The sequence below is a fragment of the Struthio camelus genome, chromosome 4 (assembly GCF_040807025.1).
Source record: "Struthio camelus isolate bStrCam1 chromosome 4, bStrCam1.hap1, whole genome shotgun sequence".
Taxonomy (NCBI): Eukaryota; Metazoa; Chordata; class Aves; order Struthioniformes; family Struthionidae; genus Struthio; species Struthio camelus.
Window position 1 is genome coordinate 82688915 of NC_090945.1, and position 18469 is coordinate 82707383.

General features: G+C 38.7%; 1 protein-coding gene across 6 annotated transcripts in view; it reads right to left on the reverse strand.

Annotated features, from left to right (window-relative positions):
* CTNNA2 (catenin alpha 2) overlaps positions 1-18469 on the reverse strand; it is a 475578-nt gene that overhangs the window by 42283 nt on the left and 414826 nt on the right. For all 6 annotated transcript variants that reach the window (XM_068943743.1, XM_068943741.1, XM_068943744.1 and 3 more), the window contains one exon: positions 4665-4816. In XM_068943743.1, the coding sequence (XP_068799844.1) occupies positions 4665-4816 (152 nt within the window). The remainder of the gene's footprint in view (positions 1-4664; positions 4817-18469) is intronic.

Sequence of the window (18469 nt, forward strand, 5' to 3'; positions counted from 1 at the left end):
CAAAGGCAGCTTCCAAACAAAACTCCAATAATCATCAGTGGAAGGAAGAGTGAGAGTCATTTCCAAAACTAGTAGTTTTTCAAAACTCATTGATGTTCATAGAAAACATGGACCATTTCCACGACTTTTAGTCCGATCTGTTGCATAGCACAGGCTGCACGACTTCCCAGAACTAATTTTCTTTCAAATGCAGCATCTCTACTACAAGCAAAGCATATTTTGGACCTCCTTCATGCAGTTCCACTGAATTCTCCCAGTGAAGGAGGATCTTTCACAATTGCATATAAATCATCCATATAATCCATATCCATATAATAAATTCATATCCATCTAATAAACTACATGGTTTCACTTTTCAGATGCATTCTTTATTTCTGATATGAATTTGGTCAGTTTCAGCTCCCAGTCATTGGATTTGTAACATCTCTGGCTGGTAGGCTGAAGAGTTCACTGTAAACAAAACGTCTCCCATCAATATCATTTTGTTCTACGCCTTGTAACTCCAGTATAAAAAATGGGAATTATGCAAGCGTAAGATGCAAAATGGCATATATGGGCAGATTTGTAAATGCTATTTGTTTTTGTACACTGATTCAAGTGTACTTGATGAAGATAAAAGACCTTCTAAGCTACAGTGCTCTACGCACTTAAAAATTGTAAGATGCAATTATAATGAATTCAGCGCTGCAAACACCAAATCAATCTAACCTTCCAACAAGAAAAAAGAAAGCCTGAAAAGATATACCCCTGTTCTTCACCACTAAAATACTCCCTACTTCTAAAAGCTAAGGAGAAGAAAGGCTTTGTAATATGCTTTTATATTTAACTCGGGGCTATTCTGGGCCGCAGTTTTTGTACAAAGGCAGCTGCAGCCTGAGTGACTCAGGTGCTGCAGACACACTCTGAGTGGCAAAGGCAGAGCCTTTCACACTGCTGGTCTCCAGCTTTTTAATGATTTATAGTAAAAACTAACACTCTAAATTCAACCTGAAAAGCAACAGGCAGTCAGTGTAGATAACAGACTCTGCTTCAGTACGCTTAGGAGACAGGCTGCTTAAAACGATGACTGGATTCTGCACCGAGTCTTGTTTTCCAGTGGATCCGGGATGGAGCAGCACACCTTGGATTTCACCGTGGTGGTTTTTTCCTCAGGTGATCACGGCCAAGGCTACATTAACCAGCAGCATGGAAGAGCACGACATCAAAGCAGCTGGTGCTGAGGACCCCAAATTTATACTACCCTCATTGCAGGGGCTTTTACTTCTACTTCCGGCTAGCTCTAGCCTGGATGGCCTGCATGTCCCTTAGTGATTGGAGTGCATTTAACATGCTCCTGGAGCACATCTTCCCGTATCATCCAGAAGAACCACGTTCACGTGCTCTAAGACTGCTCCCCCTAACGTAAACCAAAACATGCCAAGTGGGAACAACTTGAGATTTGCTTCAAAAATGTGTTCCCGCTCCCAAGAAACATGGTGATAACGCTAACATAGATGCAACTAGCGGCAAGTTTGCCAGTAACAAAGGCCATGCCTGCAAAGAAAAGATGGGCCTTGTAGCTGTGTAAGAACGGGAAAAGATGTGGCTGTGATTCTTGCTAACAGTAGAACAGGTTTCAGTCTAATAAGTGAGGAAATTTTATAAGTAGCTGTGAAAAAAACAAAGTGCAATTTGATCCCCACGCAGTAATATAAAAAATGATGGAACTGAGTTATTATTTTCTATCTTATTTATAGGTTCTATAATTATACCCCTAAATTTATACTACCTCTTAAGTTGTGCGGGTTTTTTTTTCTTCTGAATAGATTACATTAATAGTCCCTAATGCAAAAACGATCCTCCTTTCTCTTCTAAAGGGACATTAAAATTTCCCCTTTCCAAGAGAAAAGAAAAGAACAGAGATTTTTTCCCCTTTCCTTCAGCTTGCTAAAAGTAATAATACCAACGGAAATTAATTTAAAATGTGGGTTTATATCCTCACGGAACGAGAGAAGCATCTCAGGCACGTTCAATCTTTTGTGGCGTGCACATGAACAATTACTGCCTGACAATTACTGTTTATGTCAGATGCACTAAAAAGTTTGCAAGCTTCTTTTATACTTCTGTGAGAACTTTTACAGCCTGAGAAAAAGGTGTGCGTGAGAATTAATGAACTATCAGGTAAAAATATTCTAAACCTTTTGTAGCTTAATCCTCACCCTGTAATTTTACATTCCATTTCAGCACAAGATTATTTTTTCTGCCTCTCTCTCACTATTGTATGCCTGTTTGGAATATGTCTGCTGGATAGTTAGGCGGCAGAAAGACAAGACAAGACAAGAAAATCCTCCCTTCTCAACCAATAATTTTTCTGGCAATCTCAACGTAAGATTGATGGGTAGATGATTAGGAGAACAGTTATTCATAGACGATTCTCCCCTACACTTCTTGAACCTCTGTTAAACTACTGTTACCCAGACGCTTGTACAAAAGTTGGTCTCTGTTGCCTTAGAGATGTCCGGATGGGTAGGCTAAAAGGAGTGTATCAAACTGAAACTCGTCTTATTTTTTGATGGTGTATAAAGCAAGGTGCTGACTCAGCAAACCCCGATCTATATAAATTTATATATGTGAATTTCCCCAATTAACTCACGAGGCAAACACCCGTAGTCCATTCACGTGCTTTAGTCTGGGCACTAAATTTAGCTCCACGCGTAAGCTAATTGTCTGAGTGCAAAAATACCTCTTTCTAATCTGGCTAAGCAGAATTCATTAGCTCATATCGCGCGAGGAGCTGCAAGTGGCAGTGATACAGTTGCACAAATAACCTGGGACGGCTCTGAGGAGTCTGCGAAGCCTGCATGCTGATCAGCTTTCCGAGCTAGCGGTTAACCTTAGCAATAAGGCAGTAACGAAATAAAGGGAATGCGCCTCCAGAATTTAAAATGGTGCTTTGTGCTTAGCAGAAAAACTCATCCAGTATGGAGAGATGGCAACTTATCCGGGACAGCTGTGACATGCAAAGGGGCGCTGGAAGCCAGAGCTTTATGCAAGGGATGGTAAACAATAGGTCTGTAGCAGGTCACAGGCCAGGAAGGCCAAAATATAGCTCATGACGGTGGCTACAAGAGACTTTTGTGACTACAAAAGACTAAAATGTACTTCATTTAAGCAGAAGGAAAGTCTATTCCTCTCTTAATCACATTCTCTGCATGCACAGGAGACATTGATGTGCCAGCACTCCCGTATCGATGTGAAGTTCAGAAGGGGCTCTTGACCTAAGAAAAGTTTGGAAATTGCTGTTATAAACTGTGGAACTGGATAGCCAAAGGACAAATGCAGGTCCTTTACAACGCAGATCTTTCCTTTCCTTTCCAATCTGGAAGAATTCTATCTATCTACCCCACTATTGCACATACCCCAAAAACTGCATAGCCAGGAAAAGGGAAGAGTTTGCCCCCATCGTGAACCAGGCCTATAACTCAGGCTACCTGGGATTAGCAGCAGACACTGGAACGGAATTTATGTTTTGGAGATATAAAATTAAGCATCTCAAAAGCTTTCTGGGTAAATGCTAATCCCTTGTGACAGATGACTAACACGAAGCTCTTCTGGAGCGCTCCGACTGCCTGAAGTCTTTCATCAGTGTCGTCCCATACTCACAACCACAAGCGTATGCTATTTCTTTGCTCTAAGGGATGAGCTGTTGTTTTAACACTGTTAGTTGCTTAATACAGGGCAGTTTTCTCGCTGTGATCTTCACCATAGCTGTATTTGTAGGTGGCTTTCAATAGGACAATTTCAAGGGGATTTTGGTTTTCGATTTGAGTTTCATTTCCTGAAGGGATGTCCAAACCAGTCTGTGTGTGTGTGTGCGCGTGCGTGTTTTCATCTTTGACTGTAGACCACACTGAAAAGCAAAACACACATCTACTCTCACAATTATTATGTTGTTTAGCCTAAAAAAAAAAAAAAACAGCCCGAACAAATTGAATTAACTGGTTATTCAGTGCTGCAATGACACAATCTTTACCCTAGTAAACGTTCAAAACCATCCCTTCAGAGGCTCAGCAAAGCAGCAAGATAATTTATTTATTCATTTAGATTTTAACCAGACTTACCTCGTATCTCAGGCAGCATACACACATTAGGACAAAAAACTCATTCCGCAAAAACTCATTCCGCACAAATATTCAAGATCTTAACAAAATAATGCTATTAGTGAGGAAACAGCTTTACCGGAATGAAGTTTACATCTAGGGCAGTTGTGATCAAATCTTCTCCTAGGTAATTAACAAAATAACTTTGGTGCGTCCCCTAGATTTATTTTCTAGGGGATGCCAGACTACCTAAGCTAACACAGTGCCGTCTTTGAGCAGGGAGGCCTTGGAATGGATAAAATCAGAGTGACAGACAATGATTCAGGGGGAGATAGCTGTTTGCAGAACCTCTGTTCATGCTTCTTAAAATGTTATAAGCTTCAGCTTCACTTACAAGTGATAAAATACTCTAATACCCTCTTCATTTGCAAAATCTTTTTTGCTATGCATATTTTTTGTTTCAATGTCAAGCTTTTCTGGCTTATTATGAAGCAACATTGAGTCCAAGCAGCTTTCATATTTCTCTCATCGCAGGTGACACTTTCCTTGAAGCCCCAACTTTTATTTCCCAGGTGCCTTACGTACCCTTATCATCAGAACAGCTTTCCTGATGTCGCGAACTCCATCATAAACCAAGCGGGAGGCATCTATGAATTCATTCTCTTCAAATGGCTGTGGGACATTCGCGCTCAAGGCTTCAATGGCAACCTCCACTTGTTCCGCAAAACGCGGCATAACTACATGGAACAAAATGAAAGTCAGCGAGATTAGACACCTCCTTTCATGAACATTTTTCCCCTCCCCTCGGGCATAAATACTTTCCAGTAGGCCCCGGACATCCGGACACACTCCAGGCATAATTTCAAGACATAGAAAGGCTCAAAACAGCTGTCTTCATCTTCCCTCCTCCAATTGCATGACAGAAAATGTGAAACTTCCTTTAAGAAGTATGATTTTTAAAGGACTGCAAGTTATCTGAAAATCAGCAAAATGCATTTCAAATCTTTACAATCCGGAATGAGTACAGTACGTTCCTTTATTTATACTAAATGACCAAAGCAAAACTCAGCCATTACGCCCATTAATTCAGACTTGTTAACTGTAGTCTAGCTCAGGTTGAATAATAATAATTTTGTAAAGGACCAAACACTTTTTGAATGAAAATGATTTCTGTGAAGGCACATAAAAGAACATTTTGTTTCTCATTATTACTCATGCATCTATCACAAAAGATAGCCAGATATAAGCTAGTGGTTCCAGGTATTATTTACTGTGCTATATGTTTTATGAATGCACAGTTAAAGCAATCATTTACTTATTTAAATAATTTTAAGGCATTCTTTGAAGTAACCATAATATGTTAGGAAGTTGTTCTTCAGTCTTTTATACAGGATTCCTTTGAAAGCATAATCACTGGCATTATGTAGAAAAATAAATTTTCCCAGAATCAGACCTCTAAGAACTTAAACCTAAATCGTACAAACAAGAACATGAACATCAGATCCCACTGATTATTATGCAACTATACTCCTGTACTTAGTTCCTTCTACACTTAAATATTTTTACATGAATATTGCAGGGTAGATATCTCATATACTATAGGACAAGTAGAATCAATGCTTGATTAGCAACCTGGCTCCAAAATCTATTGGGATTAACTTCTACAAATTTCAAGGATCTTGGGTCAGGCTTAAGTTTATAGTTAGCCAGCTTTTCCTTATATTCACATAGTTTTTAACTGCCTTCTTCAAGCATCTAGGTATCCAAATCAGGGCTCTTGGCTATATTTGGCATTATAATTGGAAGAACTGGAAAAGATGATTCCTAACTCAGTTGCCTTTTTTGCTAGACAGTTATCTTTCTTTATCTTCATTTCCCTAGGCCCTTCTTTAATAGACTTTTTGGTAGCCTGATCCTGAGTGATGAATACAAAGGGAAATTTCCAATGTCATTTTCATCAACGGATAGTGCTTTCATCAGCAGGAAAAAGTAACGGCAACAATGACAATAGATTTCAACAAAGTAAACGTCAGCAAAGTATTGCTAAGCAAAGGGAAAACATTTTAAAGAGAAAAGGAGTTTAAGAGATCTGGAGATTCTGGAAACAGTATCAGTGAATGCATGCTTCAAGTTATCTTGACTAATGGAGCACTAGAAAGTGTAGCAGGAGACCAATATGGTTGCATAAGGAGGCATTTTAACTGAAAATCAAAGAGCAATCACTATCAAAAATAAAAACAAGCAAACATTGAGAATAAAACTTAATTATTTAGGGACAGAGGCACAAAACAAGCAAAGCTGAAGATGCAAAAATGGCAGTAGGGAAGGAAGCAGACAAAGAACTCTAATATTTAGGGTTCTTATATTTCTGTCGTGGATTTCCTGCATAGCAGATGTGCTCAGATATTTCACATAATTAATATGAACTGCAACAGACCTGAATCGGGAAAGGGCTGTTTGGGGAACATTTACATAAACGTATATAAATTTATCTATTAAATATATCTTCAAGTTAGCAGAGCATAGTCAAATTTACCCTGCAGTGATTAAGAAAATAATCAAAGCAATTTCTGAACCATCTTTGAGAACTCAAGAATAACAGTGAAGGCTCCAGGGATCCAGAAAAAGAAGAAAAAGCATGTGTCTGTTTTTCAAATGTGGAGAAGGAAGGAAGGATCATAGGATATTCAGTCTAATTTCAGTACCCAGAAAGCAACTGAAACACAATGCAAAACAATTAACGTTTAATTATCCTGTAAATATCAAATAGATATTAGACAGACACCATGAATTTGTCTGGAACAGGTCACCGCAAACCCTTATAATATTTTGCTTGACAGGACAGCCAGCTAGTGGGTAGGCAGAAGCAGGAGTTGTGATACAGCTTGACTTTGGTAAGATTTTTGACACAGACACACATGACGTTCTTAGAAACAAACATGGGAAATGGGAATTAAATTACTGTAAGGTGGATGTCGAACTCAGGAGAAAAAGCATCTCAGAGAATAATTACAAGCGGTGCACTGTCAAACCAGGAGGACATGTCAAGTGGATACCTGCAATGTGTCTAACATTGTGATGCTCTCGTAAAAAATGGCAAACATCAATCTGGAATTATTACAACATATAAAAAAAGAGGCTTGAGAACAGATATCATGAAGTTGCAGTCTGTGTTAGCAAGACCTCAGCTGCAGTATGGTGTCCACTTTTAAGTATCTCACTTTGAGATTTTTGTAGACTGTGTATCGGAAAGATCTGCAAATTGTTTAAAAAAAGTATTTTGTGGTTGTATCCAGATGTATTTCTATGTTTCTATGATATAACCTAGTCCAAAAAATAGAGAATGCTTCTATATTCTTCCTCTGAAAGCTATCTCTGCCTCAGGTTTAAATGACTCAAATGAAGAAATTTCTACCAGTTCCTGAAGAAAATCAGTTCATAGCCTAATAGATTCCACTGCTCATAATTTTTCCCCCAAGATAAAGATCCTCATTGATCGTTGTAATTCCTTTCTCTGCTTGCACTATATATTTTAATTTATATTTAACAACTAAACTTTTTATTTGGGCTGCAGTTATTTTCTTCCAAACTTTGTTACTTGATGTATAGTGTCGGACGCATGGAAATGAAAGCACAAAGACAAAAAAGGGAGGGGTAATCTGCTGCATCTGTTACACTAGCTGGTCATAAGCAGACCCTCTCAGATTATAGCTTTAGACACAGAGCTGTTCAAATAAAATATAGAATTGAAATATTTAACAGATTATTTATTTGCTAAATCAGGACTCCCCTGGTATCATGGAGACAGGCATTAAAATATTTAATAGAAAGCTATACTGCCTTCATTCAGCACCACATCCTCAAGAATGCGCTCCAGTAAGAAACACCTCTCACCAGAAATAAACATTTAATTCTTGAGAGTAGTTTTAAACTCAAATACTCCTTTACTACTACAATGCCATTCAACTCATGATTGCACTTTGACTTGAAATAGATCTGTTTGAGGAACAAATAGAGAGAGGTCAAAGCAGAGCTCTAATGTCTTCATAGGATGACAGGATCATCCACATTTTTCCACATTCTCTCTGTATCAGATTTTGTCTCTTTCTGCACGGTAAATCACATCTGAAGCATTTACAGATTGTTTGTGAGGCTCTTTTTCTCGCCTCCCACCTAAAAGTTTAGATCCTTCAGCTCAAATAATGAAGCCTCACACAAATAGCAATCCAGGTTGGAGCCCCACATACCATTCTTTTCACCTTGCCACTGAAAAGATGCTAGCAGTAATGACTCCATCCATTCATTCAAGAATCAGCAGTAGTAGATCCATAAGCATCAGGGCATGAGGAGGAGACAGAGAGCTACAGTATGTTAGTTTTGGTAACCATGGTTCCTCCATGGCAATGACAGCGTGAAGTCCACATGTATTACCACAGTGGCTGCCCACCGGGTGGGAAAACCTTCCTTCAACCACTTCAACCTTGCAAACCTGGCTACAGTTTAGGCCTTAATTTTTACATTATTACAGATGAACATTATTTGCCTTTTTGAAATGGAAATAGCTGTTAAGCTGCATTATGAATCACTTGCTTGCCAGCTGCATTCTTACATCAGTGCTTGTTTTTGATTTGACAAGCATGAAAAAGCATCTTAGATTAATAAGGTCCTATCGCTTATTATTTCTCTAAGCATGCTGTCATTTAACGTAGTAACGTTTCTGGAAATTAAGAACTCTATTATTCTCCAGTTAAGGTTACTGAGCCACACTTGGGAGCTCCATGACAGTGCTGTACGGGGAATACGTATCTCAGCTGCCACCGTAAAACCTCCAGTCTTTCTTATCTATCACTTACTGTAGAGAGGGACTTTCCTATGCAGCCAGTAAAACAGCTCCAAGCCAAATTCAGGTAAAGACACAAAATCTGTATCTGGAGTTGAAACTCATAAATGCATCAAGATAAGGGCTGGTTTATTTATTATGAAGATAGAGATTGGCTACCATTTTCAGATTCAGGAATAAACCGGTACTTTTGGGCCAAAATCAGCTATTGGTTTCTTAGGTTGCACTCTGGTCTTGAAAAAAGTTATGCGTATATCTAGATTGAAGAATGTGATCCATTAACATCTCTTGATCTACCTTTATGCATTAAATTACGCACCTGCATAAATGTTGACAAAGTCAGGTCCCAAGCTAGTAGCAATACTTCTAACTTATTGGCTTCTTGCAAATGAAGTTTTAAAGCTTTCTATAGACTAGTTTTCAGCGGTACTAGAATTGAGACCATTGCCAACACAATCTTCTAAGGTTAATGTGAACTGCTACTAGAAGAAAACTGGGAAATGATAAAGTTGAGATTATTTCTATTTCATCCACTGATTAATACTTTTTAAACTATATATATAACATCGAAACTAGACCAGTAGCATGGTTGAATTAGAACATTAATACTTGTATTTTCTTATTAAGCACCCTGCTCCTCACAAAAAAAATATTTTTTCTGAAGCTTTTCCTTTTCTTGTTATCTCCCATCCTATTCAAATTGCCTACACTTTAAAATTATTATAAAATTGTCAATATTCTAATAATCTACTCCCAACTGGCTTATTCTCCTATGGTAATCAACTTGTACTACAATAATTTTATTTAAAAACATAGCGCCATATTTCATTCAGTGATACAGCAGCAATAGACAGGGAAAAGTTAATGTTACCTAATAATAATTTTATCAAGACAAATAAAAATTGATCTTTAATGTTTATAGTATTAGAATATTTAGTTTCATTATACAGAAGATTAAATGAATGCCTGGCTAATGTTGTGCACTTTTATGCCTCATTATATAGGATTTCAAATGCTTTGCAATCTCTAATAAATGTGTCCCTCCAGTAACCTAGAAAAGGTGAAAACATGGTACAACTTTGTGGGAGAACCGAGATATAAAAAAGTACTAAAAGTCAAGGTCTCTGCAGGTACATAGGTTTCTAATTCTCCGTAGTATCAAGGGGAATTAAGAACCTTGGCCTAGTTTCTTCTTACTTAATTTCACATACCTGAAAGTTAGACAACCAGGTTTCCCTATAGCAAATGAAGGAAAATGGATGTTTCCATTAGACAATTAACCACATCTGTTTTAAGAATACAGTTTAAGTTAAGATGAATCAACTTCTGACATTCCTTTTCCCATTGAGTATAGTGGGAGCACAGCTCTAGGTTAGACTACATGTCTGTTTTGGACAATCAAGGTTAGGTAAAACAAATCCCATTTTTATATCAAATCCTGCAACATCTTTGCCTCTAAATCAAGAAATAGTTAATTTAGGTGCCAAAATCACCTCCTCTGTAACCATACAAATGGTTAAACTTGCAGGTAACCTCCCTTTTTGACAGAATTTTTTCCTAACTGCCATACTTTCTTCAAAGAGTCCATTTTTGGGAGAGCAACCACACAAGTTGCTCAGGGTCTGAGGTCAGTTAAGCATAACCTACACTAAGTCAATTAGCTGCACAAGTCATCCAAGACATAGGATGGAAGAGAGAATATCTTTTCATGGTGTATTCCCAGAAGGGTCCTGGCTGAGAAAGAGGTGACTACCCTCCATCCAAATCCCACTGGAATGGAGTCTCATGAGTCTCACCTTCGGGTAATGTTTCTAGCCAGCAGATTATTTCTGAATGGCATCTTCTAAGCTACTTCTAAGCTTCTTTTTAGAGCTGTATTTTAAAAAGACAAGGACCTGCTCTGCTCTTTTCAGTACCCATGGTTTTGGATCCAGAGGAATCATTCTTTTCAGGGTCCAGAGGTTACTTCTTGAAACCTTGAGTCAGACAAATCAGTTTCCAGGAAAATGAGAGTTCTCAGATACCCCTTATATTCAGCATCTCCGACTAGGCTCTAGGAAGCTCTCGCTCATTTAAGAATTTCTAGATGCCCTTCTGAACCACCTCATTTTCCCTAAGCCATGTTCATAGAGACTAGACACTTTACTCTAGATGCCAATCACCAGGTAGAAATAACCCTTAAGTTAAAAGGGTTAAATAACCCTTAAGTCTAAAAATTTGGTCTAAATGATTTGGATAAAGTTATGCAAGAATCACAAGGCAGCCTAAAGGTTTGGACCACTACACTGCTGGAAGTTGAAGGAAGGGTCCCTGAAAATCTCACACCAATAATCCTTGCTTCTACCAAGTATTGCTGTTGTGCATATCACATAAAGAGATGGAGTTATTCAGGATAATTGGGAGTATTATAAACAAAGAGTCATCAGAGGAGACTAATAAAGTAAAAATCCATGAATGACCTACAACTTTAAAAAAATTATGCTCTATTAGGAAAATCCCCCAGCCATTATCCAGATTTAGGAGGTTTTATTACAAGAAAGTCACAAAGCAATCACTTAAAAAATGTAAAAGTCCAGGTGCAACTTCCTCTTCCTTATTTTTTTGTTATACATTAATTTACTTACCTGAGGAAGGAACAGAGTCTGCTAGGATATTTAAGTATTTTACATAGGTATTTCAAAAATAATTTCTATGGAATGTCTGACCTACTCTGTAGAAGAATGCAGTTTCTCAATTTAGTTTGAGCGATGAATAAGGAATTGAACATGACACCTTATTTAGCTTGAAGTGTTTGTCACAGCCTGGTTCTGTAAGAACTGTAAATTTCTTATCAGAAGACTCTAAATATTTCATAAAAGGTTTATTAAACACTATCCTCACATAATATTGTGATTTACAACATTTTCAATCATCATTATTATATTGCTAATTAGAAAGAAAAAGCTTTTTACTGCTATACTAAAATAGGGTACTACTGTACTGCAGATGACGGTATTTGACCAACTGCTTTTCAGACAGGCAGATTTGCTTTAAATGTTTTGTTGTTTGGGCTGAAATATGCTTCTACTTCTGCATCTTTGTAAAATGTGTTGTGCAGAGACATATCTTGCATTCATATACATAAACCAATAATATTTGGGTTGTCATGAATGAAGAAGTGCCAAAATTAATCATGTCCGTGCTTTACGTCACCGGATTGGCTTTTCAGAGTTGACCATCCTACGTTCAGAGACGTGGACACTGACTTCTGTTGCAGTTAGTACAAGCGTGACTCCTCATCAGTTCTAGACACCAAACCCTACATGTCTCAAATTGGTCATGCAGGGAAGAAGAGAAGTAGAATTAGGGCAAAGTATGCAGCACGCTGTTTTAGGGTGTTATGGCAGAGAAAAGGATGGATCAGCACTGGTGTTCAGCTTGTCTGAAGCGCAAGATCATGTTTTCTCTTCTTGCTGTTCACTGATTCATCTTTCCCCTGACGGAGTGATTAAAGGACAGACACAGAAAAGACTAATACGCACACTATATAGAATTTTGCAGTAAACACAAGACTTTCAGGAAGCATCAGCCCTCACTGCCAACATACCGCATCGCCAGCTTAGCCATGCAAAGTAAAACAAATGTTCTCAGGGTGCCTTGAATTATGGCACAGGTGTTAACCCTAGAGCCCATATGTGTTTAGTAAGCCTGTCTGACACCTCACAGAAGGCTCTGTCTGCAGGTATACACAGCTACGCAGGGTAGACACAGTAATAAGTGCTGTTGGGAAATGTTGGACTTGCTCCTCACGTTCAGCCCAAGTGAGTTACTCATGCTCTATAGGACTTAGTGAGATGGCTGGATAGATGCAGTGGCTTGGCTGGAGTTATGCTACCAAGTATTGCGAGGTACGGACACATACGAAAGAAGAAAAAATCTTCATACTCTCCCCAGGTCTGTGATTCACAGAAAGAGGACATGCCTCAGGAAAAACAGGTAAGTAGTGTCTACAGGGAGGTGCCTTACAGAAAATATAGTAGGCAATCACGTAATGAAAGAGTACTACACAAAGCATACAAGTAAGGATTACAAATGAAGGCTGCAGGGATATATGCGTCTCACCGATTTCAGATGTGTCACTCATTCTCCTGCCTAATCATGCCAATAAAAAATACATACAGTGAGTACTCCAGGAATATTATTACTACTAAATGGAACTCCCGTCAGATTAATATTTTAAATAAAAGCTAGCTGCAGCTCCTCAGAAAAATCTCTCAAAAAAGCAGTTGAGTGCTGTTGGCTTATATAATACAAGGCTGAACAATATGCCGTTTCTGGCTGTAGTTACAAGTTTGTGTATATCTGCATGTAGGTGTGTGTAGGCAAGGGGATGCAAGGAAAGCCAGTGTTTTGCTTTTAAAAGATTATTGTACAATTCACACTTACATTCGCAAAACATTCTGTTGGAGCTAGTCAGTCTTCCTCACATTTTTCTGCCTATATTTTCTACATATGGGACATTTTTTTTTCTGCCTCAACAATCATCTTCCCATTTGTCCGTTCTGAAAAATCTCTCTTAAGAGGGAGATACGTTTTTGAGAAAGATTTGAACAGTAACTAAATAAAAAAGATTTATGAAAATACGTACTTCTCTTACACTAATCTAACCTTCGTTATCTTAGGTATCTGTCATGTCCTCTCCTTTCCAAACTAGACACTCCTAGTCTTTTAAAACTCTTCTGGATATAATTTGCATCCGAACCCTTACATGTTTTCAATCATTTTGTCATCCTTATCTTGATCTTTTTCCATTTCTGGAGGATCTTTAAGTTGTGATCTAAGCTGAAAGAACTCTTTGGGCGTTCAGTGACTACCCTCCTTAACGTCCTGGTTACATCCACGCTGATTTGCTTGCTGTTGTGCACTGAAAAGTTATCCACACCCAGCTGTTCATAATGATGACATATATTTTCTTCTGAGAGGCTGAATTAGCGTAGAGCCTATCAATGGAGATATAGGTAGTTTAAATTTTTCCTCTTACTTAGAGAAATTAAATGTTGTCCTGCTGATAACGAAACTCCCTTACTCCACCCAGCCAAGTGTTAGAGAAGGGAGTTGTAGCCGACTCAGCTTCGGCGTAGCATAAGTCCGAGTCTTGCTTAGCGCAAGTGCCTGAAGTAGGCGAAGCCTGCAGGTCGCGGGACTGCAACTGCAACCCGAAGAACATCATCGCTGACAATGCGACCGCAAAATCAGCCAGAACCAGCCCTCAAGGAGGCAGAACAGAGTGACCAGAATGAACAGAGGTAACGGCTGACTTTCCGATGAGATAAGGTACCGTGGAGCAGGAACATAGCAACCATCCAGCAATCGTCCCGGGATGCAGACATGAACCAATCAGAGGGAAAGAGACCACCGACTCCGTAAAGAAGATTGGAAGAGACTTAGAGACTTTCACTGGCAGGTGGGGAAATAAGACTGTAAAAAGTGTAATTACTTAAGAATTCTTTTGTTCTGGATCCCTCCCCAGAGGCACGCAGCTCGAGATGTTACTCTGTCGTACCATCATTTAGTTAAATAATTAATTTTGCTGTTATACGTGCATAAGACTCTGCTCCTCAGAAACCTAGGGTCAACCTGTTTCCACAACACAAATTAAACAAAACTTCCTTATGGTGTAAATTTTGCTTCTATCTATTCATCTGTTAATTAACACATTATCCAATACCAACCACAGTGCTGACCTCTGAAGCTTCTCAGGATTTACCTTTTTGCATGCTGAGAAATGGTCATTTATTCTTTGCTTGTCTCTTGTAACCAGTTCTTAATCCACCAAAGGCCTTAACATTCACTCCACAGCTACCCATTTTCCAAACAGCCATATGTGAAGGACTTTATCAAAAGCCTTTGAAAATCTAAATCACTACAACATATTCTCCTTTAGAATTCTATTCTATTTTAAAACTCTTTAAAACTGGAGAGAAAAAGAAATATTATTTAAACTTTCAGACAGCATGGTGATTTAATCATTTCTTATATGTTTCACTTAATTGCTTTATAATTTTTTTATACGGTTTCTCACTGTATTTCTCTGGGTATTGAAAGGGGCCTCTGGTCAAAAATTCCTTAGATCACACCAAGTACTTCCTTGAAATATGAATGCAATGTTAAGTGTTCTCTGATCCTTTCGTAAAATATCTGTTTTTAATAATGCATCAAATGTTTTTGTTGGTGATATTTGTTGGTTTTTGTTGGGTTTCAGTTTACCAAAACTTTACAGAAAACGGTGAAGTGCTTTGCAGAATAAAGGCCATAATCCTATTAAGACTCCTGAATAAACACTTTCCTTGTTCTGAGGAAGATGGTGTCCGTAAGGTGGACTGCAACTACCTGGAACCTACATAAAACATGAATTTAATATCATTCATTTTTAAATAGTCTCCATTTTTGAATTTTTCACTCTCAAATGTAATATTTTTTTTGGTTAAATTCCTTCTACATTTTATCTCCATCCATATCACTACCAAAAAATCCATCCTCACCTCATATTATTATTAGCTTTAATAGCATCTTTGAGCTTTTTTTCCTAGTCATAAACATCTTTAAAAATCACCCTACTCACACTGATATATCTCTCATAGACATGTTGCTGAATTGCCGCTAGGCCAGATTTTGAGCCTTAGTCCATTTGGATAAATATAGAATACAAAATCTGAGTCACAACAGAAGACGAGAGCGACCTACACTTACCTACTTGGTAACTGTTAGTTAAGAAGGTATCAGAATATTTCTAAGACATGCTAAAGGCTGAAACTCCAATTTATGGTCTGAATCAGAGTAGATGATTTCAAATTTCAAATGTCCTCCAGAGGAGTGTGAATCCTGAGTACTAAGCTAGGGGCTGTTCCAGGGTGGTTTCCAGAAATCACAAAATGCAAATTGAAGGAAAAAAAAATCTGAAAGTTTTCAGTGCCCTTCCTGACCAGTTCCATTAGTTCTGCTTTTTCTCCTTCATTTCCCATTCACTCTCTTTCACTACAGCCCAGTAAAGTCTACTCCAGTTTTCCCAATTTAAATTCAACCCTCCGACCTTTTAAGAAAGTCACAGCTTTTTTTCGCTGCCTGCATCTCAGAATCTTTAAAAATAATATTTAACCTTGTTCCCTGTTACTTGATTGCTTTCCGCAGATAATTCTTTTTCCTTCTGTGGAAATCTATGCTTTTTCCTTTCGGGGACCAGGGAGGTGATACTTCCCCTCTACTCATCTCTGGCAAGTCCTCACCTGGTGTACTGGGTCCAGTTCTCGGCTCCCTGGTTCAAGAGAGACGTGGCACAGCTGGAGACAGTCCACCAGAGGGCCACAAAGATGATGAGAGGCCTGGAGCATCTCTCCTATGAGGAGAGGCTGAGGGAGCTGGGACTCTTCAGCCTGGAGAAGAGAAGGCTCTGGGGGGAACTGATCAAAGTGTACAAGTATCTGAAGGGAGGGTGTCAAGAGGATGGGGCCAGACTCTTCTCACTGGTGCCCAGCGATAGGACAAGAGGCAACGGGCACAAATTGAAACACAGGCCGTTCTGTCTGAACATAAGGAAAAATTTACTTCCTGGGAGGGTGACTAAGCAGTGGAATAAGTTGCCCAGAGAGGTTGTAGAGTCTCCATCCTCGGAGATACTCAAAACCCAACTGGACATGGTCCTGAGCAACCTGCTCTAGGTGGCCCTGCTTGAGCAGGGGGGGTTGGACCAGATGATCTCCAGAGGTCCCTTCCAACCTCAACCCTTCTTTGATTCTGTGACTGCTAATTTCATAGCTTGCTACAAATGGTAGATAACTACAAAGTGCTATGTCAAAAACAAATGCTGGTGTTACTACAGTATAAAAAGACATAGACAACCACTACCAACTAAAAGAAAGCCACCCCACAAGGAATTGATATTAATGACAGATTTATGATCAGCAGAAGTAATGGAGCTTCATTTTCTTAGCCTGTAGGTGTTGTACTTTGATTCTGGGGGATCTAATAAGGTGAAAACTCAAAGGTTTTCCTATAGTTGGGATACTCAGGTGTTCCTCTCTCTCTCTCTCTCTCTCTCTCTTTCTTTCTCTCTCTCTCTCTCTCTCTCTCGTGTACTTTCTGCGATCAGGTAAGATGTGATATACAGGTAGATCCTCAGCAAGGCTCTAATATGTATTAGATAAATAGATGAACACGAGTGTATCTCCTGTACCCTGTTACCAGCAAGGTCCTGAGGACACAAAAGGCCTCACCGGCCCTGCCCAGCCTCCCCTTAGTGCCAGATCACTGACAGATAGTTAAGTTATTCAAATTCTTCTTCATACTCTGCTTGATTTCTCTTTGTTATATTTATTTAACTATGCAGGGAACAGTTCATAACGCCAAGACTATATAAGTTTGCATGCGATCACAGAATCTTCTGCAGGACAAAAGAAAAAAAAAAATTAAGCCCTGAAGCTCTGGTTTACTCTTGCAGCACACAATTAACGTCCACCAAAATCTCTATGAATTTTGCCTTACTTTCCAGCAAGCCTCATAGACTCTGCAGTTTTATAGTTTTCATCCTGGTTTTATAAGAATGCCAGCAAGAGTCAAGTTTTTATTTTGTTTTTAAGGGAAAATAAAATAAGCCAATTTTAAAAAGACATTAACCAATACGTCACTAACTAATACTGCTGTCAGGGATAATAAGCTAGCCTCCAAGACATACATGGCTATAAAGGCAGTGGGTCAGTCAGGCGCAACCAAAAAAGAACGGAAATGTGGGGGAAAAAAACATATATTCCAAGAGAAGTGCAGGCTCTAAATTAAAACAACAAACAAATAAAACCTCAAAGTGAAATCAGTTATTGAAGTAAGATTTGCATGGTTGCAACTTTTCAAAAGCTATCATCAACATTGCTTTCATTAAACATGAACTTTCTCTCAAAAAAAAAGAAAGTGTTCCTCTTTCCAAAAGAGCATATCTATATTTCTGTACAGTACCTGCACAACGCTGTGAAATCCCAAAAAACAGGCTTACATTTTAACAGGGCTCCCCTTTCCTGAGCTGACAGTTAAAAGAATAAATTATAAGAGAAATGTGGTGTGCTTATTTCCCTTCCATTGTTATTCAACTAAATTTTCCCCAGCTTTCAACAGCACTTCATTTAAAAATGAATAAAGGTTAAATTAGCAATGAGGAGAAACAAAGAAGGAAAAGATAAGGTGTTTATCACTGTGGTTCTCCTCCAGAGCTATTGAAATCCTAAGGCTTCGATATGCATGTCGGTGGGTGGGAACCTGTCTCTAAATAAATCACCACCGTCACTCTGTACTGCTCCGTAAAATCTGCTCAAGATCTCAAGGTGCTTTGGAGACATTAATGACTCTGGGTGTCTTCGGGAGATCTTACTACCATCTTTTTTCCATATGAAGAGGTTAGGGACTTAACCACGCTGCTAGTCTGTGGCACAACAAATAATAAAATGAGTATATATATATTCCTACCTACCCATAGCTATAGGGATATAAATATAGACATAGACCCATCGCGGAGGAGAAGGCAGGGCAA